The sequence below is a fragment of the Colletotrichum orchidophilum genome (assembly GCF_001831195.1).
Source record: "Colletotrichum orchidophilum strain IMI 309357 chromosome Unknown Scaffold_69.1, whole genome shotgun sequence".
NCBI classification, from domain to species: Eukaryota; Fungi; Ascomycota; class Sordariomycetes; order Glomerellales; family Glomerellaceae; genus Colletotrichum; species Colletotrichum orchidophilum.
Window position 1 is genome coordinate 147,783 of NW_019173025.1, and position 24,499 is coordinate 172,281.

Sequence of the window (24,499 nt, forward strand, 5' to 3'; positions counted from 1 at the left end):
GGATACCCGGACGCTTGCGAGTCTCCAAGATTGCGGGCGACGTTATTAGTGATGCACCCAAGTTGAGTTGAAGTTGGTCCTTGTCCGGAATAATTTCGAACCGATCTACTCATTTTCTTTTTTGAAGGATAAGGTGTACAAAATTACTCTCTTACGAGACAACTCGTTATTTTTACATGTATTTGATATAGAGTGTGGGGTATCTTTCTGTAATTCTCACACGAACAATCTACTGCTACTCCTTCTTGCCCTAAACTGCTTTAGTCTTGTTCATTGCTCGCTCTTTCCTTGCTTCCTTCTCTTTCCTTCGTGCCTGGTTCATGCTTAGCGGGCCTTGTCCCTCCCTCGCCAACTCCTTCTCCTTGAATGCTTCGTCATTGATGCCATCGAGCACAAACTTGCCCAGGTTCCCGACCCTCCACTGCTTGACAATCCAGTCGGCCGCGCTGTCCGCGTTTGCCTCTCCGCCGCTCTTGAGCTTCCCCGTTCTGCGGGCAACTCCAAGGAGGAACTCATTAACCTCGTTCGTGGGCTCGCAATATTTGGCGTACGCGCTCGGGTCGGAGAGGTTGAGCCGGTATAGGAGGTAGTCGGCGAGGATCTCCATGGGGATGCGATCGTCCTTTACGGAGCCCGCGAGCGCGAGCTTGACCATGCTCTCGGCCTCGGACACAAAGGGCATGAAGACGCCCGGGGTGTCGAGCACAAAGACGCCCTCGCCGAGACCCACGCCGCCGTCGCTCTCGGCGTCGAGGATGCGCACCGGCGACGATAGCTTGCGCGTCACGCCGGGCTGGGCGCCGACTTTGGCGACGTTGGGCTTCTTGTGCATGCCGTGCACGCGAAGCTTGTTGAGGAGCGTGCTCTTGCCGACGTTGGGCATGCCGACGACCAGCGCGCGCATGCCCGTAAGGCTGTCGACCGAGTGCGCGACGGCTCTGATCTCGGAGAGGAGCTGCTTCGTGGTCGAGGGGTCGTCCTTGCGCCAGAAGACGACGCGCTGTGGCGTGCCGCCGACGGGGGAGCGGCCGCTGTGGAAGCGTCGTAGGCTTTGCTCTACCGAGGCGGGGCTGTCGGTGCCGAGGTCTCGGTGGGTGTAGACGACGATGCGTTCGCGGCCGGCGATGGCGCGGTCGAGAACGGGGTTCCAGCTCGTGAGGGGGACGCGGTAGTCGCGGCACTCCAGGACCAGACCGACATCGGATAAGCGGTTGGAGATTTCGCGGAGTGCCGCGTGGTGGTGACCTAGGTAGTAGGAGCGGGGGATGGACTCGGAGACGTCGAAGCGGAGGCGGGGCACGAAGGCGCCCCCCCGGCGCGCGGCTGTCGGTAGCATCGTCTTGTCGAGGTAATTATGGGGGAGAGGTTTGGAAGTTTGGACGGGCCTGGCTCAACTGTTGGGTGCCCTGTAGTAAGGATCCGTCTCCAGCGGTCACCTGTTCATTGTTGTGTGGCCAATTGACTCCCTGGTGAGTAGCACTTTGGGAGGTCTGGCGCTGATGAGGCAGGTAATTACGGGAGATTGAAAGTTGCCGGGTCGAAATTTCTTCAGCCTGGTAGCTATTGCCCGATAGCCTCGCGGCGTCGCATCTTCTGATTGGCTGAATGAGAAGAAGATCCCTGAAATGGGAGGGGCAATCTGCGGCCCCAACATCGACACATGACGTCAGCTGTCAAGCTATCCTGGTCTGGGCCGTGCGTACCTTGGCGCCAGCGCAAGATAGCTGTGGGGCTAAACTTGCCAAGACTGGCCAATGAGCACGTGGGGAACGGCGGAAAGTCGATTTGTCGAAACGGGGCCCGAACCTACTCTTTTTTTAGGAAGCCCTGGAAAGCTGTTCGAGTCAAGGGAATCCATGGACCTTGGGCTGCAAGATGGGGTGTTGGGATGGGAGAAGTGCCTTAAGGAGTGGTGGTGTTAGAGTAATCCTTTGCCGTTTAACCGTCTGGCTTTTATGGAGTGCTTCTCGTCTCCTTCGTTTGCAGCGTTTGGTTAACATCTCCTCGTCCTTCGAGATATTGTTTTTGATCACCTTCATGTTGTGTAGGCCGACGCAACACTTTTCATTCTCTTTGCCTGACCACTAGGCCGCCATTTCTCGTATATTACATGCTGTATTCAGGTTCTTTTTGCGGTCAAACTCGTGAAACCACTCCCACATGCCACCAGGTCTAACGCCTGCGGGGCCTGATAATGACCGCGGACCGCATCCGGCCACATTACCCAGAGCTCAGGACGATGTCATAACACCGGTCCGCGAGTCGCCCGGCCTCACCAGCGACCGGGCAGAGAGGAGGTCTACCCAAAAGGCAGAAGATCGGGAAAGAGTTTCCGTCGATAATACAGGCACTGAAGGGCGCAATGGACGTAGCAGAGACGACGGCACCAGCAGCAGGTGGCGGGGCTATGTCAGAAGGGACGGCAAGTTGAGGCCGTTCCGGTTGCTGAAGGAGGATTTTGGCAACTTCAAGCTGCGGTATCTTTCTGATTGGACCGTGTTCAACCAGCTTGTCCTGGCGAGTGCGGTGTACGTCTTCTTCACAAACATCTTGCCTGGCATCACGTTTGCGAGCGATTTGTATGTCCTGACTGGGGAGTCGTGGGGCACAATTGAGGTGGTGTTCAGTACCGGGCTTTGCGGCATCATTTTTGCCTTGTGAGTAGATCTTTTAGTCTGTGGGTATTGCTTTGCCCGGCATGGCTCTAACATGGTTTACCAGGTTCTCGGCTCAACCTTTGACGATTCTTGGTGTTACGGGGCCGTTTTCGGTATTGGCAGAGAACATTTACACATTATGCGAGAACTCCTTCAAGGTATTGTGATTTGCCTACCTCTGAGACTTTGGCAGTATCAACAGTTGACTCTGGCAGATACCCTTCCTACCTTTCATGGCCTGGTCTCTGATACACTCCGGCTGGATGCACTTCCTCCTGGCCATATTCAACGCCCACGACTACACCATGCAATACGTCACCGACTTCAGCGCCGATATCTTCTCCCTCCTCAACAGCGTCATCTACTTCCACAAGGCCATCAGGGAGCTCCAGCGCACAAAGGCAGCCGTCTCGCTCGCGGCGTTTCTCTACTCCATCATCGGCGCGGCGGGGACCTGTCTCCTCGCCATCTTTTTGTCGACAGCGGTGTCGTGGAAACCACTGTTTCACAGGTACGTCCGCATGGGCCTGACCGAGTACGCCGCCGCCATCTCCATCATCTTCTTCATCGGCATGCCGTACGTCGGCGACCTGGCGACCCTCGACCACAACAGGCTTGAGGTCTCCAAGTCGTTCCGGCCGTCGTCTCCGAGCCGGGAGTACTTTTTTATCGAGTTCTGGAAACTGCCCATTGGCTGGATCTTCATCGCCATTATCCCGGGCATCATCATCACCGTTCTCTTCTACTTTGACCACGAGATTAGCAGCATCATCTGCACGGCCAAGCGGTACGGGACCCAGAAGCCGGGTGGTTACGCGTGGGACGTCATGCTCCTGGGCATCACGACGATGATGTGCGGCATCCTCGGCATCCCGCCCGCCAACGGCCTCCTCCCGCAAGCGCCGCTCCACTCAGAGTCCCTGATGTACACCGTCTACGATGACCCGCCGCCCACCGACGACTCCGAGGGGCCCGGCGAGGGTCCCCCCGCGAAGCCCGTACAGCGCGTACACGAGCAGCGGTACTCGGCCTTCATCCAGGCGGCGGGCATCCTGCTCTTTGTCTCGCCGCCCTTCCAGCACGTCTTGGGCTTCACGCCGACCTCGGTCCTCGCGGGCCTGTTCATGTTCATGGGCTTCCAATCGCTGTCTGTGAACCCGATCCTGACGAGGATCTGGCAGCTCCTGACCCCCATCTCGGAGCTTCCCGATCTGCCCCACGGCGCGAGCTGGCTCGGGATCCATTTCTACACGCTCGCGCAGATCGTCCTCACGGGTATCGTTTTTGGCGTCACGTTGACTGTCGCCGCGCCTGGGTTCCCCATCATCATTATCATTTTGGTCCCCGTACGTTTATTCTTCATGAACAGGATCTGGAGCCGGCAGACGTTGCGGTACGTCGATGGATGGGCGACTAGAGAGGGCAAGCCGGAGGATGACGAGAGTGATCGGCACCGGGAGGGCTTGGTGGCCTCGAATGATATATCCAGACGGGTTCCTGATGAGGAAAAGGGTTCCAAGACGGCATAAGCGTTGTAACTATCTCTTGTTGATAGTTTAACACGATGTTGCGCTTTACCATTTTCCATACTCATGTGATTATTGACACATCGCATACAGGTCGTATGTGAACGGCGTCCCATTATGCTCATCAAATCTGTATGAACAGGCGGGGTTTCTCGATCGACAGCCACCCCCACGTCAACCGGGCACCCATCGAGTAATACCCCCAAGTTTCCAAGTTGCATCCCAATCCGACAATAACCTTTCCGAACACATATCCGAGGACGGCGCCAGATTTAGGTGCCCGTCAATTGCGACATACCTAGCCATCGCAGAGCCACTGCAGAGCCGAGCGGACGTTGGGTGGTGTTGATGCCCGCTTAAGACACCTCTGCATCAATTTTGGGTTACTTCATACCAAAGGTGTCGCACTTCCTCGTGGGCTACGATCTACTCTTCATTCAGACTTCATTCTTCATCTCAGACTCCGCAACTCCAGGCAGCCGTTATCCTGTCTTTGTCCATGGCAGGAAAATTCGCAATCGTCACCGGCGCGGGCTCAGGAGTGCCTGGGGTACGTTAGTAGCATCGCGGGCCATGCGGCGGGTATCGGGACGCCACTGTACATCGCGAGTAAGCATGGCCCTCATGGGTCCGCGAGGTTTATGGGGGGGATGAGAGATTGGTTGGGCATTCGGTGCAGTGCTGTTGCGCCGGGGGCCGTGATGGTCAGTATATTTCTCTACACTATTACCTTGCGTCTACAGAAGAAGGTTGTTGCTGACGAGAGACCGCAGACCCCAATGTGGCTGGAAGATCCGGGGAAGAAGCACATGGCATAGGGCGAGGGCAGCGAACTGTTCCTGGAAGCGCAAGAGATTACGCGGGGCATGCTTGAGCTTTGCGAGAACCCAGAGCACGGCGACGGAACGATTTTGGAGGTTAACAAGGGGGCTACGCGCGTGGTGCCTCTTTATCTTGCTGAATCGCCCAGCGGGGTGAGTGCTGTGCTACCCAGGCTGGCTGAGAACACCGAGAAGATTTGGAACAAGCTCGGGAGTGAGGGGTTGAAGGCGTAGTCTACCACGGATGACTGATCACCAGGAAGAAAGATTTCAACGCCAATACTTACTTCATTAATGCCTCCTTCACATCTCTCAACAACCTCACTTCATCAAATTTCCCAATCGGGAATGACGTAGATCGACGTACCCCAACGAGGACGGCACGATGGCTGCGCCTAGACGATTTGAGACATCGTTGGACGCCACAGTCTCGACCTCCGCATTTCTGCCTGGCCTTACGTCAGGAAGGAAAAGCTCATGCCGCTTCGCCTTGTGCAGCCATAGACAATTAGTCGACTCTTCAGGGTTTCGTGAGAAATATGACTCGGCCACAACGTTGAGATGGAGACGTCGATGCCCAGGCGGCCGCATCTGGAGCTATTCAATCCAGACCCTTTGAAAACCAAAGAATCCAGCTTTGCGTTATTCCAGCAGTTTCCGGTAGAGATTCGTCTTCTCATTTGGAAACATGCGTTACAGCGGCATCGCTTGATACATATCAAACTCGAGGAGGAAGAAAAAGAGCAGAGGGAAGGAGACGATGAACCCAATGTCGCTGAACGACCCGCTCTCTTCAACAGCCTGGGTCATCAATTGACTGGGGACCACTACAGGGTCATAATCGAAGCTCGAAGGCCCCTCTTACCCAATCTAATGAGGGTAAATAGAGAATCACGGGACGCCGTACTGTCGTTCTACTCAACGCAACTGCCGTGTCGTCTCAGGCAAGACAAACACAGCGAGAGGGAATATACTATCCGACTGAATCTGACTTGGGACTACCTACGAATCTCGCACAGAAAAGCGTACAGCATCTTCTTTGACTTCATCCACGATCTCCGGGCCCACGACCCCAAAGGTCGCGGTCTCCAGCACCTAGTCACAGAAGAAGACGACTACCGGGTGCCGGCCCACGACACATCACCCAAGCGCACCTTTGTCGAAGGCCGCGCACTAGAAGCCTTCAGAGCCACCGCCGCAAAGGATCTCCAGAGCCTCTGGTTCAAGTGCACGCCTCGCGGCGCGCGCGCCCTCAGCGTGCTGGACTGGATGCGCGCCCACGTCTTCAACTACGGCGTCCCCGTGTTCCCGAGCTTCACCTTTTTCGAACCGCCCCTACCGGACCCGCGGGACGGAATCTCGCGGGATCTCCAAAAGATTGGTGGTAGCGGGTGCGATCCGAGGGAGGCGCCCCTCGGCTGGCGGATGCTCCTGCGCGACGTCGATTTACGGCCCGAGGATATGGAGAAGGAGAAAGGCAACCGAAATTTGGACGTCCGCATCATGTACGCCTCGGGTGAAGAAGAAGGTATCCGCAGCCGCAGAGACGCGGCGAGGGTCCTTCACGAAGAGGACTTTCGGTGGCTCGAGCTGCAGTGGTGGTTTCACGGGTGGGACTTGCCCGCGGGCGGAGGACGTGGCGGCGGCGATCGGCCGGCGGGCTGTTTCTCGACGGCGTCGGGCTTGCAGGCTAGGCGGCCCGAGTTTGACGGGCCCGAGGTGCTCGCTGCGGCGCCGCGACCGGCGCTCGGGTTTTGGCTGTTTCCTGTGGAGGCGTTTGGGGAGGTTCCCGAGGAGGACGAGGAGCCGAGGGGATGGTTGAAGTCGAAGTGGATATGGGATCTGAGTTCACATTGGCCGGAGCTTGCGCTGGCGGACGTATGCTGATGCTGATCTTGACAACTAGTTCAAGGTTCATTTAAACCATGCGATGTCTGAGATTACTGATAGAAAGGGAGGTTGAGACACGAACCAATCGCTGGTGAATCTCGGGGTATCGGGGGCTCACTGGAATTCTCGCCTTGATGAAGAACGCGAGTCTTGTCTACATCATTAGTATGCACAGCAATCAATCCATGTGGCTGCTTTGGCGGCCATTCCTGTTACGGGCGAGATGTGAACAGATGGAAATGACTCTGTCAACGAGCAACAGTGGCTCAAGACAATAGATGATGTTGTAAGATTTGAAACTGGTTGAAGTTGCTTCACAGATTTGATGGCCGTATTGTACAGAAAAACCCCAACTTGCGTCGTCAAAAGGGGGGAAAAGAGAAAGACAGCGTAGATGAGGTATGAAAGGCCTCCCAGTAACACTCCAGACTTGAGATCAATCCACAAGCCATTTTGCGACAGGTAACGTGATAACCACAAATGATGAGACAGATCTACATGAATCTATATCGAGTCGAAATTATGAACATTACGAATCACTGGTGCTCCTCTCCAAAAGAGAGCACTTCGTCTATATCCAACATCTTGTACGGCCCCAACTTGAAAGCGAGCGCGTCCTCTTTGTGCTCCGGCGTCCGAACAGCAGAGCAAGTCATGTAATCCGGACCCAGGGCCCTTAGGGACACATTCGCATCCTCAACCTTTGCACCCTTGAAAATGATTTCATGATCCGCGACCGCCTCGCCCTCGGCGTCAAAGGTCTCCGCGGGCGTCGGCGGCCGGAACTTTTTAAACTGCAGATCCCCCAGCCAGGGCGCAAGGAGCGCATCGCCCGTCATCTTGACGTACGCTTCCCTCAGACACCACAACGCGTAAAAGCACCGCAGCTTAAAGTCGGCCGCGGCCTCCAGCGAGGCTCCCGGTTTCAACCCCGGCGGGATCGCCGCGAGGACCTGCCACTTGAGGAAGTTGGCCTCGATGGGCGAGAGCACGTCGGCGTGGACGTCGACGAACTTGGGCCACCCTTCCTTGCTCAGCATGCCATGATCCCTGGTGCGGCGTTCCGAGGTGCAGACAACGTCCACGCCGACGTCGACGGGGCCCCTGGCGGCGACATCGTAGCCGTGGACCGCGAACATGGCGACCAGGCCCGCCTGGTGGCTCACGTTGAAGCTCAGCGGGCTGGTGCCGTCGGCGACGCGGAAGACGGGCTTGGTGCGTTCATCGCGGACGGCGGTGGCATCGTGCCAGGGGACGCCGCAGAAGCGGCTGATGGCGTAGCGTTTCAGAAGGTGCGAACCCAGGGACAGCTTCGCGTCGCGAACGTGGTAGTACTTTAGCACGGCTTTGCGCTCGTCGGCGCTGAGGAGTGCGAAAGCTCGGGATGCCTTTTGGGCGCGTTCGGTTTCGCGTCAGTTTGTTTCTCAATTCCTTCCTTCTCCTACCCAGTTTCCAGGGGCAAAGGCAGGCAGGGATGGGGACTTAAAGTGCTGTTGCAAAGAGAAGGGGGGGAGGGATGACGACTTGGGACGTGCAGTTTTGAAATGGTTCGCCGGAACATGTTTGAATAACACAGAACCGCGAAACGGGCATGGGGCAATGGGCAACGCAGATTCGATCAGGAACGGGATGCGATACGTACGGCTTGCTCGAGTTGCTTTGTTTCAGTGGCCTCCGGCCATAATTGCCGGGTATCCAGGATCCACTGTATGATAGTCGGGGCCATCTTGATCGGTGCTTTTCTGGTTGTTTCGAGGATGCTTGTCAGACTCGCAAATGCTGGTCGGTCCCCGCAGTATACCCGTCTGTCTGCTTCTCTATTGACGCAGCCTGCAGCCTCGACAAAGGTTTCCTGGAGCAGGAATTCTTTTTGGAGTCAGCAGCAATCTTTCAGCCTGCTCTGGCGCAGCTACTCTGCCCAAGGTGCGGCCCTGTCGTCGAAAGGAGGGATGAAATGTGCCTGCCAAGAAAACCAGAATAAGGTTCAAGATTGGCAACAAGCTGAAGTTGCGTCTCTTGATACGCTGTCTCCCCGCTGTCGCCGGTAGAGAAATTGACGAGACGACAGAGATCGCCGAGACGAGCGTCGTGGGTCAGCAATTGGACGACGGGGTCCGGTGAGGTAAGCGGAGTGAGGGAGCGAGCGAGTAAGCCTCCGTAAGGTAAGCTGTAATCTTCTTGGCAGACGGGCAGCCCGGCGACGAGTGACGGATCGGCAATTTGCAATCTCAAGTTTCAGACATCAGGTCATCGAGTTCTTGGGAGGATTTGCGAGTCGCTCGTAGTTTCACCGAGGGGTTTGGACCGTTGGTCGACGAGGATGAGATTGTCACAGGTTGCCGCGGGTTTTGCAGTGGGAAGGGGTAGGAAGGGGTGGAGAGGTTGAGACGTTTCCACGTCCCCTCCAAGCTGGAAACCGTCCGGGGGGGGGTTGGAGGGGCAGCAAAGAGGGGCCAGAGGGCCAAAGTGCCTACCTATCAACCTCCGCGCCTCTTCCTCTCTCTCTCGTCCCCCCGGAACAAGGCGGACCAACGCCCGCTAGCGCCCTTTTCCTGGTGAGGGGCGTCGCGGCTGCAGATCACACCGAAAGCGCGCTGCTTGACCCCTCCATTTTTGCCGCCCCAAACCTTTTCTTAACTTCAACTCCACCTCAGCACACATGGAAGTGGCATGACTTACGCCGTCTCACGCTCTCTATAAATCTGCTTCGTCCGTCCTTCGTCTCTACTGCTTTCTGCTCCTCCTTTCCTCTTCAGCGCAATTCTACTTTCGCTCACAGAATTCGCCACGTAGCCGAGTCTCTCCGCCAAACTCCTCAAAAGATTCCTGCGTTTCTTCTTTCCATTGTCTCAACCCGCCTCCCCTGTTCCGCCGCCATGGCCACCAGCCAAGCCACGACCACAAACCCACAGTCATGTTCTGACGTCGAGCAGGCCAGGAGTGCAAATTTCTTCCTTTGTTCCGCTGGCCAGGTCGTCATCCTCTTAGGAGAGGCTTGATCTGAGAAGCGTAGAGCAAACATTTTTTTCAACTTTTCGATTTTCCTGTGTACGCGGCAATGGGACGCCAGCCGAAGTCCAGTTGAGGATCAAAGACAACTTTTCAATCAACTTTTTACAACAATCCGCTGGGAGGCATCCGCACGGGCCTGAAGCGTTGATGATCCGTCCGAAGAGTCCACGCGCCGGGGAAAATGTGCGTCACAGCTACGAACACCCCGGCGCGGCTGGCCGTGGATGAAGAGAGTCCGCTGGAGAGAGCCGCGTGTGCCTGAAGCGACGGCGCCTCCTCTTTTGTCACCTCCCATTCAATCCTCTACATCCCGCCTGCCTCACCTAGGCTCGGTCTCTTCGTCGAGATAGGGAACAGGGCTGAGAGGGCGGGAATCCATCCTGACTCGCCTGGCCTGGTCTCTCCGTGAGATAAGGACGGGTTAGAGAAGGAGGAGTGAATGAACGGGAAAGGGGCGCCAAATCTTTTTTTCTTCTTTTTTTTTTTTTTTTTCGACGTCAGCCCATCACAACGCCGAGAGTTGGGCAAGCCCGATGAAGCGCTCAGGATGGGCCCGCGTTATCGTGTCCGTACTTCTACGGGGATGAGCCGGCGCGGGTCCGAAATTGCGTGGAGGGTCCCTTGCAAAGTCTGGACCTTTTCGTTGGTGCGAGGGATTATGGTGCTTCTGCGAGAGTACCGACCAACCAGACTCGAATAATTGTGTGGAGAGGGGATGATGGTCAGTGGAGCGGGTAGGATCCGGGGCACTGGATTATGAAGGTGTATTCCCACGGTTAATGGGGTGTTCATATAAAGATCTATATGTTGACGGCATTGCTGAGGAAGCTCTGGGTCGAGAGAGAGACACGAGACCCGGCGGCTTAGGGAACTAAATAAATGCTCGGAGAGCTACTGAATCAGCTTGATATCATCAACAATTTAATTCACCGCATCTGTTACTGTCTTAAATGACCCGGTGGGTGATGGGATCTCCTGTGCCCTAGTATACACTGATGGCTCCCACGTTGTTCAGGGGACGGTTTCTTCGACTTGATCTTTGGTATGCCCCAGGCAAAAGTCTTCAAGCCCAATTAGGTTTACTAGTGTCATCTTCCTTTAAGAGGTGGTTGAGTAAGCTTCGTCTGCGAAAACTTCTCTAGATATTCAACTTGAAACAACATTGAAGAGTATCTCCGAGAGATAGGTACTCAAAAACATACAGGTCATTGGAAATAGAACGTATTAAACATCTGCGTCTCTGTTGTCTTGAATGAAGAAACCATCCGTCCCTGTTTCGGGAGGGGACTTTTGCGATGTAGTTGATCAACTTTGGGAACAGCGGAACTTGAAAGGTTTAAGAGTGTACAGCATGAGGAACAGCCAATAAGAGTGCAAATCTTTTGTAAAAGAGAAGTCCTAAGAACTACTCTGCAATGTACTCTGCAACGATCAGAATTGGAAACTGTTGAACTTTCGTCTGTTGTCATCGCCTTCATCAACGGAAGATGGTGCGAAGTTTCATCACATCACTGGTCACTACAGACAAATTTGAGGGTTGGCTGGTATGTAAGATGAGTTTAGGGCAACGAATCAAGTATCCGAGCAACCCATGATCCGAATCATGAAAAAGCTCCCAGATGTTCGAGATGCTTCAGCACGAAAGAGCTTCATCATCAGTTTGTCCAGGGCGATTTGCTTTGAGAGCCTTTTTCAGTTATGCATCTTTCTAAGTGCTTTCCATTTTCGCTCTTCTTGAACCACTCAGGTGTTTAAGAACTTTATATTTTGGTCAGAATAAGTGCCAATTCTCAAAAAATGTGTCCGTCATACAGACGCCCTCGAGGTTGGAGAAGCATTCGGGGGACCAGTGCGATCCAGGTGTGAATTTCGACTTGGGCCCCATCCAGGACTTACGTAGATAAGCTGGAACTGGCATTTTAAATTGGCTTCTCGTCGACACCCTGAATGCCTTAGGGCAACATTTAGGTCACCCCGGCCCAAATCTGAAGGGCGCTGCAGCCAGAGCAATATTTATCTCATGTTCACCCGAGTGTGCCGCTTACACCTCCTAGACCACATGCACCCGGCTTATGTTCCATCACCATCACGTGTTCGATTTGTTTTCATTCTTCCTAGTGGAGAAGGTCTATGGCCGTGCGAATCTTAGAATTCCCATTGAATACAGAAGCATATGTTGCCTCGTGGTTGAGTCGAGGTGGTCTGTCTCGAGAATCCGAGAAGATGCAGCTTGGCCTGTCCTAAACAAGGCCACGTTTTTGAGAACGCCATGACGCCTCCCTATGCTTCGCTCTTCAGGTCATACAAATAGTTTGTACAAGTATTGTTTCCGCGCCGCGCCCAGCGGCGAGAACCCCCTCTCTTATACACCCTTCCTTTCTCGTTCCCCAACTCACTTCTTCTGCGCGGTCTCCTGCTCTTTGCGGTACTGTTCGTTCTCGACCTCGCGCCAGTCCCTGGGCGCGGGCTCGTTGCCGTCGGTCTGGCCCCTACCGCCGGCGAAGGCGGGCCGTCCGGCGTACAGCTGGTACCCCTTGCCGGCCTCGGCGTCGTTCATGGTCTTGTAGTTGACGGGCATGTTGCCGCGGAAGCGCTTGCGCATGTCGACCATGCCGCGCTTGCACTCGCCGAAGCCCTTTTTGAGCTGCTGGCACTTTGTAGGGAGGCCCTCGGCGAGGGGCGATCGGAGGCAGTCGGAGGCGCTGTTACGCTGGACCATGACGCACTCGGATTCCTGGAGGCATTGCGCGAGAGCCTCGCCTGGTCGGGGAGGAAACAAGTCAGTCTTCAGTCGGTCGTGTGGAAGCAGGAGAGAGAGAGGGCGTACGCAGTTCTTTGCAAGAGCTAGGCATGGTGACGGTGTTTTGGCATTCCCTCGGTAGTAGACGAGTACAGGGAAGTAAGTGGTGCGACTTCTGGAGCTGTCGGAGCTTCGAGTTTGCGATGGGCGGCCAACCGGGGGAAAAACACCATATTTGTGATTGGCCTATACCAGAAGAAAAGGACCCACTCCCGTGCAGCGGTTTTCTGCAAGGTGCGAGAGTCGCAGTCTCGCAGAGGGCCGCTAAAGTTGGATGTCCCTGCAGTCCTTCAATAAGATAACCCCACTTTTGCAAGGGTGCAGGCTCCTCCGTCCAACCGCGTGCTCACACGCGAGCGTCCCTGCCACTGACACACTGTCAGAACTGTGATTGGAATGATTTAAAGGGGCCAAGGAGGCGTGGCCCGCGTGGGAAGGTGTGCTGAGACCTTGGACCTGGACCTTTTTGGGAGCTTCCAACTCAGACGGGATGCCATCCTCACATGTGACATCACTTGGCCTTGCACATACCTATTCTTCCTCCAGAAACCTCAGACTTCCCACACCGGGCCCTTCACTTCCAGCTTCGTTCCGCTGACACATTCTTGCGCCAGCACCAACGCCATTGCCCGTCGGACACTAGGAAAACAATTAAGCTTTTGTCGTCTGCGGTTTCAGCGATGATGGCCTGAGTCCCCCTTGCACCTTTTCTTCCGCCTCTCTCTTAGACATACTCGTTCCTGCTGCGCTACGGCGTTCGTCTTAGATTAACTTCGTTCCAATCGCGCAACCACGATGGCCATCCCTTTCATTGGGCGATTGAACATGTAAGAGATCCTCGTAACCCGCCTTGCCCGCCTACCATATTCTGCGATTCTGTCTCCCTTTCCCTCTCTCCATCCTTTTTTTTTTTGTCTCCCCCTAGTCCCCTCGCTCGAGCTCGAGCTTCTCTCCAATGCGGCGCACCTCGCGGATTAGACTTGGACTAGCACTAATGGCATTGCGCAGCGTCGAATATGTAGCTCTAGTGGGGTCGTTCCTCCTTGTCGGGCTCGAGGCTCTCATCCGTATCCTGACCTTGGCTCTGCGTACGAAATGCGCCTCCCTCCTGCCGAGCGGTGACGTCCGAGCTAGCTAACTCGATTTCCTACAGCTTCGCCGCTCATCTCGCTCTTTTATAGAGCTTCCCGTCGCTTGTTTAACCGATTTTCGACGCCGGAACAGAAGCGCGCCGAGCAGAAAAAGAAATGTTCGTGTGTCTGGCGGCTGCTCCAACCCTGCGATTTCCGTTGCGCTAACCCCAATGATGCCGCGCAGCCATCTCCACGTCCGTGAGAGACGCCTCCGACTTTGTGGACCTTTGCCGCTTGTACGGATATGAAGCCGAGGAGCATGTCCTCCAGACCAAGGATGGCTACTTGCTCGGCCTGCACCGGCTGGCATGGAAGAAGGGTGAGGAAGAACAAAAGGTCAACAACGGACCGGGAAGCTTGAGAAAGAAGGTCTTGTACCTTCACCATGGGCTCCTCATGAATTCAGAGGTGTGGGTCTGCTTGACCGATGAGCAGCGATGTCTTCCTTTCGTGCTCGTCGAGAAGGGATACGATGTTTGGGTCGGTGTTTCGCCTTGCAAAAGCTTGAGCGCAGTTGCTGACTATTGGAATAGCTTGGCAACAACCGCGGCAACAAGTACTCGAAGAAGTCGGTGCATCATTCCCCCAAGTCGACTGAGTTTTGGAACTTTTCAATCGACGAGTTTGCGTTCCACGACATCCCAGACAGCATCTCCTACATCCTGGAGACGACTTTGCAGGAGAGCTTGTCATACATTGGATTTTCTCAAGGAACCGCGCAGGCTTTCGCCACCCTTGCTATCCACCCGAAGCTGAACCAGCAGGTCAATGTCTTCATTGCCTTGGCACCAGCCATGTCGCCAGCAGGTCTTTTCAATGGGATTGTCGACGCTCTGATCAAAGCCTCTCCTCAGGTGCTGTTCCTCCTCTTCGGCCGCCGATCCATTCTCAGCTCCGCCACCATGTGGCAGTCCATTCTTTACCCGCCCATCTTTGTCAGACTCATTGATATCGGTCTTGCCTTTTTATTCAATTGGCAGACGAAGAATATCACCCTCAGCCAAAAGCTAGCAGCCTACCCTCACCTTTACTCGTTCACCAGCACAAAGAGTGTGGTTCACTGGTTCCAGATCATCCGGAATAAGTCGTTCCAAATGTTCGACGACGACGTCCACCCGCCCATGTCGATTAGCTCTTCGAGCAAGTACACCAAGGTCGCAAAGTACCCCACACGGAACATTAAGACGCCCATCGTTCTTGTTTATGGCGGCAAGGATTCGTTGGTCGACATCAAAGTGATGCTCAAGGAACTTCCGTCCCAGACAATAGCCACCGAGATCCCCCACTATGAGCATCTCGACTTTCTCTGGGGTAAAGATAACAATGTTCAGGTGTTTCCTCATGTCTTTGATGCACTCGACAGTTTTACCGATGCTCAACACACCAAGGAGGAATATGATCGGTACCAGCTGGCGAGACAAGAAAGTCTCATGGGTTCTGGTAACGCGTATAGAAAGTACGCATATAGGGATAGCGATGTTTCTGGCGATGTCTCTGCTAGTGACGCTTCGAACGCCGTGGACGAGCGCCAAAATGGCAACGGTGTCGACACTGTGGAGACCCCCGTTTCTCAAACCAAGACTCGGGACCGACCGTCCGGAATTCCTTCCCCGTATAACACCACCCGCCTGCGCACTCCCTACTCCCAAGTTGCAGCCGATGACGAGCCACCATCGCCCTCTCCAGATAGACCTTCAAGCCGCGCAGCCGAGGGAGAAGAGAGACCGGACAGCTCGTTGGATACTCGCGAGTCGCCGACATCCAAGCTCAAGGGCATTGGCGTCCGTCGCGGAAGCGGAGGCAGCCATTTGAGCCTTGATAGCATGCGCGAGGGACGGGGGATCAGTCTGGGAACGAGTAAGGCTCTGGGCGGCGTAGTCACCAAGAATCCTTTTGACGCCAAGGGGCTTGCAAATGTGGTCCCTGATGAGAATAAGAATGGTGGAAAGAAAAAGAAGCGCGTGACGGTTGCGCCGTAGATCTTGGAATCTGGAGAGGTGTAGGATATGGTTTGGATCAAATCGGCAAAACAGCACATTTTTCATTTGTAATACATTCGCTGTACTCATTCTGATCTGAATCATCCAGTGACTGACTCTGAGCCTTCATTCATATCTTGAACTATAAGTTTAGTGGTAGTGATGATGTCGAGTCCCCGATACGTGTGGCGATTTGCATAACCCTCATCGGCTCGAGGCCTCTAAGTTTGAAGGGGCTCTCGATTGCTCTATCATTGTGCGCACTGTTTATTTTGTTCACCGCGACACGAGAATGCAAACCTACAGCTATTTATGCAGTCATTCCCTATATGCCAAAGATGATGATCGTTTGGTCGCGTGTTACGGTTCGATGTTGTCAGGGAACCACCTAATCGGACTCAGGAAACCAATTTTGAGAAGTAAGAATATGGGTATGGGCCCTCTCCTGAAGCACTATCTGCTTCTCACCTGTGACCAGCAAGTTTTGAGTATCAATCCAGACATTTCTCCGCGTCCCCTTGAACGGAAAGCCAGCATTTCGATAATTGGACAATGCCAGTACTACCCCTCCACGTGCCCTCTTAATAAACCAACATATGGACGTGCTTTTCCCATCGGGAGCTTCCACCCTCATCTGAAAAAGTCTATCTGGGGTGCGGTCCGACAGGATCAAGTGGGTGTGGGGAGCCTGGTATTCGAATAAGCTCTAGACTAGGATAGTTTGGACGAACACCCTTGTAACCCCGTTGTTCTATGTTACTTTGAGCAGTTGGACAGTCAATCATCATTGCCAGCCCATTTCTATTTACCCATGTTTCACGACCATGAGTATACCCATGACGGGAGGAGAAGATCATCACCTGCTACAGCGTTGATGATCGAATAGACAACAGCAGATGCCCACTTCCACGTTGCCAATGATATTAGGACTGTGATTCTCATCAATGTTGCAAAATATCTTTGGACTTTTCCGCTCCTTAAATAAGTGGACAGCCATAGGACCGCTTTCAGTACAAGTTGATACGGATTCAACTATTCGGAACGCCACGAACTGTCATAGATGACAGGCCATATAGGACTCTATGTTGCAGCAAATTTATCCACTATGCAGTGCTTTGCCAGATCAATAGGGCACTTACCCGTTCATTTATATCTCCCTCCTGCATGGTGACCCAGCGCCGTGTGTAAGTGGCTGGCTCCAACGCTGCCAAAGTCGGACGAGGTGACACCGAAAGGGTTCTTCATCTGCCCGTAGTGACACAATTTTCTTGAATACATTGAACGGGGAGCGTTGCCACTCATCAAGGTACGTTTTGCCCCTGACCTAAGCTGCACATCATCGATGCTCCCGATACGACCCCGACGATGCTTTCGGTACCGTATGGAGGATATCGGCAAAGGCTTGGCTACCCTGAGGAACCACACGTATATCAATACGCCCAATCTTCCCTCCCATCATTTTTCCCATTTAATCCTCTCTTTGAGAGTTTTGCATCATTTCCCCTTGTCAGAATTCGTCATTGAAAGACATTGAAGCCCTTCGGTCACCGCAACCCAACCATCAACCCATCCCCCTTAGTCACACCGCAAACCATCCAACAACGATGGACTACCCAAAGATGATGGCCATCATCCAGGAGGCCTACGCAGACCCGTCAAAGATTGACCCAGACCGCATCCTAAACTACATCTTCGCCTCGACAGGCCACAGCGTCGACAACCCCCCGCCCCAGCCCGTCATCAACCAACTCAAAATCGACTTTGCAAAGTGGCTCCCCGCCTTTTGTTTTCTGAAACCAGACCTCGAGTACTGCAAAGAGGGCGTCATCTCCTTTTACTCGTACCGCGTCTCCCTCCCCGCCAACGCCCTCTTCCTCGCCCTCTTTTCCCTCTCGCTCGTCGGCTTCGTCCTGACCGTCTTCCGCACCCGCCGGGCATATCTGTTCAGCGTGGCCATGATCCTCGGCGTCCTCGCCGAGATGATTGGCTACGGAGGCCGAATCGTCAGCTGGAAGAACCAGTGGTCCGAGAACCCATTTCTCGTTCAGGTCTGCTGCCTGACAGTCGGCCCGGCCCTTCTCGCCGCGGGTATCTACCTCTGCCTCCGCCAGATCGTCACGGCGTTTGGTCCGGGCAACTCGAGGATACCGCCAAAGTGGTACACCAGAATTGTATGTAAACCCTCCTATTCCATCCATCCCCGACCTAAAGTCCCCCCTTCCCCCTCCCCCCCCCCTTTCAAAAGAGTAAATAAAATGAAATAAGAAAAACCAACACCTATCAGTTCATCCCCTGCGACCTAACCTCGCTCTTCCTCCAAGCCGTAGGCGGCGGCATCGCCTCCGTCGCCAGCAAGAGAAACGAGCCCACCCAGACGGGCGACAACGTCATGATTGCCGGCCTCGCCTTTCAAGTCTTTACAATGTTCGCCTTCATGCTCGTCGCCGCCGACTTTGCCCTCCGCACCTACCGCCGCGCCCGCCGCGCCCACCTCCCCAACCTCTCCGCCGTCCTCGACAACCACCCGGACATGGTCCGCCTCCGCCACTCGACCCACTTCAAGGGCTTCCTCGCCGCCCTCGTCCTCTCCACCGTCTGCATCTTTGTCCGCTGCGTCTTCCGCGTCATCGAGCTGAGCGGCGGCTGGACGGGGCCCCTCATGGCCCGCCAGGACCTCTTCATCGCCTTCGAGGGCGTCATGATTGTCATCTCCGTCGTCGGCCTCAACGTCTTCCACCCGGCCTTTTGTAGTGAGAAGTTGTTTGAGCCGCCTACGGATCGCCCGGTGGTCATTCCAAGGCCGCGCAGGATGAGCGCGGGACCAAAGATGGTCAACTTTGACTCTTATGAAAAGGGGAGCTCCATCGAGACCGCCTGAGAAAATGGGCAGATTCTTTCGCGCGTTTGCGAATGAGGTCATTGTCCTTGTTGTATCTTCTTCGAACAAGGACATGAAGTTTTGTTCTTGAGGCTTCCATAACGCTTCAAACATTAGTAGCATAGACCTAGATCTTTTTTTTTTTCTTTTCTTTTTTTTTCAATTGTCTTGCTGGTAAAAAGTATTCGATATGATCAAGTCCTTCTCCTTATACTTCTCTACTCGGCCTGTCGTGGTACTATTTACTACATAGCTAGGAGCAAGTGGCTTCATGAGTGGGAATGAGGCGGTTAATCAAGAGTTCAACATCGGATGTGACATGCAGCGGTTGAGAGGCTGCGCTCGGCATGTTGGGCCCATTGGTACTTGTTCAAGACACAACTATATTTTCCTAAGAAATCAATCAAGTTGTATTCCACGTACCAGAGCCAGGTCCATTGTAGTTAGGTATTCGGCATTGTAATCCAGGACGACATCATCTCATCAAGTGGTCATTGGCGCAGTAGGTGAAGATAACGTGTTTTATTTTATTTGGTTACGTACGACCGGATTAGGGCCACCTGAACTGCTCTTTCGAGACGACAGCAAGCCATTCAAATGCTTTGCTATCCCTCAGTAATCTCAACACATCTGAGTGGTCTCATCACTCTTTTCCAACATTATTTTTCTCGCCTACTGGCCGTTTTCCATTGTACCTGTGCCTCATTCCTGATTTGCCTCAGGTCGAATCACTTTTGAAAGTAATGCAAGGAGGGGTATCGTGCGAACGCCGCCCAAGACTGTCTCCAGCTGGCCATGAGGCCTTTGCTGAGAGGTATGCGGGGGGTATGTTTGTAAAGACGAAGGAAAAGAACAAGATTCTCTGACGCCAAAGGGAAAGGGAGGGGGACGAGTCAATACTCAAAATGTCCGACCTATGGGATACATTACGGCCGCTGGGAGATATGGACGAAGCTCAATCAGGCTCGTATCTCTTCCGTCATCTAGATCGAAACATTGCCTAGAGGCAAAATCTTTGACGGGTCGCCAGTGAAGCGATTGTGGTAGTCGACTATGCCCTTTGCAATGCTGGGGAAGTCCTTGATGTTCTGCGATCTCATCTCGTGCAACAATTTGCGCAATCCGTCGTTGAATTGCGCCTTCTCGGGCCCTTCCAGGGTCGTGCCGCCCAGCTGGAGGAGGATCTGGTCGTCTAAAGCGTGGGAGGCGACCGTCAGCGTTCAACATGCCTCGAGGACACGCAACGTGGTCATTAGTCCTTGCGGGGTGAAGGCGACCTACCCGGCAGCTTCATGGACTCGAAATGCTGGTAAATGCAGTCAGCACCCCGGGGGCAGTCCCGGCTGGCCAGCTGGTCTGGACAGATGGGCAGGTTCGGATCAATCCTGTTGCTGTAGGTGAGGGACCGAAGCCCGCCAGGGACGGTTTCAGCAAACTTGGGATGATATCGGTAAGCACGGAAATACTGCAGCGGACTCTCGTAAGGGGTGAAGCGCTCTCCGGACGACGATGCCTCATCAGAGCTCTGTGTGGCGGGCGGGGCCTAGCAATCAAATCAGTAACCGAAGCGCTTCTCTGGCGCGAAACGAGATGTACTTCTCTCACGGCGTTGACGCCCTGCTCAGGGGTCGACTCATTAACCCCCAGCGAGATCTGTTCAGGAATCTGTGAGGCTCTGGCACTCGATTGCTGTGAGTCAGTATCACTGTTGACAAGCGAAACAGCGCTGTCTGCTGCGATTAGGCTGGTGGAAGGAGATTTCGCGGCGGGTGCCGGAACAAAATTCTCAGGAGGCTCGTAGTCGTTCTCATGCTCTTGCTCGGATGAGCTCAAGTCATCGGACTCGGCCATGGCTACATCGGAGGCATCATCATTGGTGATTGGCTGTGACTCAACATCATCACCCGCAGTCTCAGGGTTGCTGGGTGTCTCATGAGGCATGGGGGTGTCTGTGGAGGTTGGGGCTTGCGAGGGGCTCATTGCGACTTTACCAGTGACCGCAATTTGGGCATCATATGCCGTGTTGGAAACGTCCCGGTCGAGACTCATTGCAGGAGACTTGCTGCGGCGCACGTTTGCAGCATTGTTCGATTGTTCAGCCGCTTTGCCGGAGCTCTGCTCAGCGTCTGCGGCAGCAGGCGTAGGAGTTTGAATCTTGGGTTGGGGACCTGTGGACGTTCCAGTGACAATCGGATCGACTTTGTTGCGTTTATACTTAGTCTAGGCCAAATGTGTTCAAGATGAAGACTCACCGGAATTGCTTTTGAGTTGATTTTGAGGCTCAGACGACTCGTCCGAGTCCTGTTCGAGCTGCTCCATCTCCTCCGTCAATTTTTGCTTTTCTGTCATCTCTTCTTCAATCTCTTTCTCCAGACGAGACATTTGCAGCTGAAGAAGGCGGAGCTTGCTCTTCTTCGTCTGCAGTCTGTTCTCGATGACAGGAAGGTTGGTGCTAGCAATCCGAAGCTTCTGAGCACGGCTAGAGTCACCATGAATGCGCTTATCTGACGGTTTGGGCAAGCGCAGTGAACTACTGGGCTCGGCGATCGCGGGTGACCGTTGGCCATTGGGCGGATCAGATGAATGAGAATCACCCATAGACTGGACTCTCCGCATACTTGGCTTGCCACCATCCGAATCAAGAGGAGTATCTGGGCTCTGCCCGGTCGACTTCTGGCCAACTGACTGGTTGCCCATAGCAGCTTTCAGCTTGGCGCGAGCCTCAGCCAAGGCAATTTTGCGCTTCATGGCCTCGATTTGTTTGTCCATGACGTCGATGTGAGCTTGCTTTGGTTGAGAGCCCACAGCGCCGGACTGAGGCGTGGTAGCACTGCTGGGAGCTGGGCTTGAGAGCTGACGTTGAGGAAGACCATCTGACAGGGGTGGAAAGTCGCGGAAGGACGCAGGTCTCAGAGATGGCGTGTCGTTTTGCTGAGTGCTCGAAGGTTCATCGGTGGGAGAGCCTATCTCCATCTCAATATCTTCATCATCAGACGCGTCACTAACATCGATGACAAAACGCTTGTCTTGCTGAGTATGGCCGAACGAGCGTTTATTGGCATGGGAATTGACCACGAAATCCGCTGCGACCGGTCTTTTGCGCTGGTTGTTGACGGGCGCAGGCTGGGGAGCAGATGTGAAAAGACCAGGTATAGTCGAAGCTTGGGCAGTCTGACGATCGGCCGATTGTTGCAGGGAATTGGGCCGAGTATAATGGTTTGTCGGCACCACGACTGGTACGTCAGCAGTTGCTGATTGAGGTCTGCGAGAAGGCTCGACTGGGGATGCCTCCTTTGACTGGGAAGCTTGCAAAGAGCCTTTGCGCTCCGCTGCCTTCTGAGCGCGGGCTTCACGGGATTTCTTCAGAGCATCCATCTTTTGTTGTTGGACAAGTTCCTTATCACTCTGCACCCCGGCTTGTGCACCTGCGTTGGTGGTTGAAGAAGCTGTCTTTGCACCCTTTGCAGCCAACAGGCGAGCAATGCGATCTTTTCTTTCTTCTCCTGCCGACTTCACTGCTGAAGGGGATGATTGTTGTTGGGCCGGGGGCTTAGGGGGCAGCGCTGGTTCGGATGTTTTGGCCTGGTGAGAGCCAGGCCGGCCAGGAGCATAAGAGAGCCCGGGCAATGACGGCGTGGCAGGAAGGCCTGGAATATAGGCTTGGCTGGGGGTATTGGTATCCAGCTTCAGGTCAGTCAAAAGGTCTTCAACGACGGTTTTGTCAATGCCCTCGTCGATAAAGTCTTGGTGGCGGACACCCAGGGGCCACAGGTTGAGAATTGCTGACCGAGCCCTCTGTCGAGCGTCCTCCACCGCATTCTTCCCTTGCTGCTGACCGGCGCCTGTCGCCAGAGGTTGATTGACCTGTCCGCCTGGGACATGCGCCTGGGGGGGAGCGCATTGTTGATCGTTTGGCGCCATGCGCGGGTTTACTTCGTGAGGAGACAGATGAGGAGAGTATGATCCGGACCGTTCTCGTTCTGGTGAGTGTTAGCATTAAACCCACACAAAATCCTTTTGCCAAAAAATAAATAAATAGCAATACGCACCATCATTATCCGCCACTGTAGGGTGCTTCACCCCACCATCCCTTGGACCTCCATAGGAATTGGCAATGGGATAACCGACGCTGTTATTACCATTCCGAGCGTTCGCTATCGCTGCATCCGGCACGTTTCGGCGTTGCTGGCGAGAGCTCGTCTCTGGAAGGGTCTCCTGTGGCTCGTACACATCATCGAGTTCGCCGTCAGAGAGTTCGCCTTCCTCGGCGTCGTTCGAGGTTTGCTTCGTAGGTCGCTTGGGCGCGGTTGGGGCAAGGGCACCAGAGGCGACGGGTGCCTGGGGCTTGGGGTAATTACCAGACTGATAATACTGCGACGCCGGGATGAGATTTGGGCCATCTCTCGGGGGCTGCCAGTGATGTGGAGGAGCTGGCAGCTGTTCCTGTGATTGCTGCCAACCAAAGCTCTGGGGAAGCTGAGGTAGATGGCCGTAGCCGCCAAGGCCGGGAATCATGATTTGACTCTGCTCGTATGGGGGCTGGGCGTGTGAAATAGCATCAAAGGCGTTGTCGGTGTGTTGAGGATATGCAGCCATATGTTGAGGGAAAGACGGTGCAGCCGGATAGGAGAATGGCTGCTGCTGTTGAGCAGGCGGCTGCCCTGGGTATGATGGGTACCCGAATGGGTAGTGATTGTTCATGGCGAGTAACTGCAACCGTGACTTCGTGCCTGTCTACCTTTGGATGGAAAGGCCCTTAAAGGTTCGAAGAAAGACTTTAGCCCAAAAGCAAAAGGCTCAGTTTAGTGGCAAGTGTCTGGTCGCAAAGATGCTGCCGATTTCTGCTTTAACCAATGTGGAGGTTTGTCTGGGAATTGCTGCGCTAGAGTGGAAAGAACAAGCTGGAATGATCTGGGTAAGTCGAGTTGGTGGGCAGGGGCGAAAGGAGCATGGCGGGGTGTTGGTGGTGAGAGATCAGGGTTGGCAGGTGATGTTGGAGTTGATCTGCTCTGCCTCGCGCCAAAAGGAGGGAGAATTTCACAGCGCGAAAAAAAAGCCCTTTTCGGAAAAAAAGGTCGTCGTGCACCTGCAGCGGTCAGCGATGGGCGCGTACCAGCGGCTATCCGAATTTGGATAATTTTAGAGAAAATTTCGCAGATGAAAGCGATGCAAAAATGCTCGTAAGTCTGTCTGCCTTGACCGTCCCGTCACAAAAAGATATGACTACAGGAATGCTGGACAACGTTGATGTCTTTGAACGTGGCGAGGAGCGTGTGGTGTCAGCTTCTAGGTTTGCGACCGCGATTGCGCCGGACGGAGGTTGGGGCGGCTCTCGGGCACTCTCGAAGACGGGCGGGATCCTGGGGCAGGAGTGGCAGGAGTGGCAGACACGGCAAGGGCAGGTCCAGAGGCAAACTGGGCCCGAGTCAAATCAATGGAAGTCGAGGCCGTGAGGTGCAGGGGTGGCCGTGGCCACTGAGGGGAGAGACTGGATCCCCATTATGCCTAGTCTGGTTAGTCTGACTTGAGACGGTCTCGCGTCACCTTTGAAGCCGGCGTCTGTCACGTGGGGGCCCCCTCCATTGTTTACTTTGCCCAGGCGTACCCTGAGCAACCGATCTCCTGAATCCCTGTTCTTTGTTAGTCCAGAGTCAACAATACAATATCCATCCTTACGTCGATTGTTCTTCCTCCACTTCCCAGCCTCCCCAAGATTGCCTTGATCTCGTCTTTCCGTCACTGGCAATTTCGTCCAAGAGGTTGCGATCCAGCGACGTCTTTCGTATTGTTTTCTTTCAGAGTT

General features: G+C 54.4%; 8 protein-coding genes across 8 annotated transcripts; 4 read left to right on the top strand and 4 right to left on the bottom strand.

The window, feature by feature from the left end:
- Positions 1–250: 250 nt before the first annotated feature.
- Positions 251–1,336, bottom strand: CORC01_08233 (uncharacterized protein; the record flags this gene model as incomplete). Its single annotated transcript, XM_022619866.1, has 1 exon — positions 251–1,336. One exon carries the CDS (start codon positions 1,334–1,336, stop codon positions 251–253), a length of 1,086 nt encoding a protein of 361 aa, XP_022473627.1.
- Positions 1,337–2,160: 824 nt separating this feature from the next.
- On the top strand, positions 2,161–4,186 carry CORC01_08234 (uncharacterized protein; the record flags this gene model as incomplete). Its single annotated transcript, XM_022619867.1, has 3 exons — positions 2,161–2,657; positions 2,722–2,815; positions 2,873–4,186. 3 exons carry the CDS (start codon positions 2,161–2,163, stop codon positions 4,184–4,186), a joined length of 1,905 nt encoding a protein of 634 aa, XP_022473628.1.
- Positions 4,187–4,682: 496 nt separating this feature from the next.
- Positions 4,683–6,891, top strand: CORC01_08235 (uncharacterized protein; the record flags this gene model as incomplete). Its single annotated transcript, XM_022619868.1, has 3 exons — positions 4,683–4,733; positions 5,002–5,234; positions 6,024–6,891. 3 exons carry the CDS (start codon positions 4,683–4,685, stop codon positions 6,889–6,891), a joined length of 1,152 nt encoding a protein of 383 aa, XP_022473629.1.
- Positions 6,892–7,430: 539 nt separating this feature from the next.
- CORC01_08236 (phosphopantetheinyl transferase) lies at positions 7,431–8,620 on the bottom strand (the record flags this gene model as incomplete). Its single annotated transcript, XM_022619869.1, has 2 exons — positions 7,431–8,282; positions 8,537–8,620. The coding sequence occupies 2 exons, from the start codon at positions 8,618–8,620 to the stop codon at positions 7,431–7,433; spliced, it is 936 nt and encodes a 311-aa protein (XP_022473630.1).
- Positions 8,621–12,298: 3,678 nt separating this feature from the next.
- CORC01_08237 (uncharacterized protein) lies at positions 12,299–12,758 on the bottom strand (the record flags this gene model as incomplete). Its single annotated transcript, XM_022619870.1, has 2 exons — positions 12,299–12,666; positions 12,734–12,758. The coding sequence occupies 2 exons, from the start codon at positions 12,756–12,758 to the stop codon at positions 12,299–12,301; spliced, it is 393 nt and encodes a 130-aa protein (XP_022473631.1).
- Positions 12,759–13,501: 743 nt separating this feature from the next.
- CORC01_08238 (ab-hydrolase associated lipase region) lies at positions 13,502–15,818 on the top strand (the record flags this gene model as incomplete). Its single annotated transcript, XM_022619871.1, has 5 exons — positions 13,502–13,533; positions 13,715–13,794; positions 13,860–13,955; positions 14,024–14,319; positions 14,373–15,818. 5 exons carry the CDS (start codon positions 13,502–13,504, stop codon positions 15,816–15,818), a joined length of 1,950 nt encoding a protein of 649 aa, XP_022473632.1.
- A 1,604-nt stretch (positions 15,819–17,422) lies between these two features.
- Positions 17,423–18,696, top strand: CORC01_08239 (RTA1 like protein; the record flags this gene model as incomplete). The annotated part of the gene is made up of 2 exons (XM_022619872.1): positions 17,423–17,989; positions 18,103–18,696. The coding sequence occupies 2 exons, from the start codon at positions 17,423–17,425 to the stop codon at positions 18,694–18,696; spliced, it is 1,161 nt and encodes a 386-aa protein (XP_022473633.1).
- Positions 18,697–19,679: 983 nt separating this feature from the next.
- Positions 19,680–23,397, bottom strand: CORC01_08240 (uncharacterized protein; the record flags this gene model as incomplete). The annotated part of the gene is made up of 5 exons (XM_022619873.1): positions 19,680–19,888; positions 19,978–20,239; positions 20,302–20,894; positions 20,949–22,676; positions 22,746–23,397. 5 exons carry the CDS (start codon positions 23,395–23,397, stop codon positions 19,680–19,682), a joined length of 3,444 nt encoding a protein of 1,147 aa, XP_022473634.1.
- Between the last annotated feature and the right edge of the window lie 1,102 nt (positions 23,398–24,499).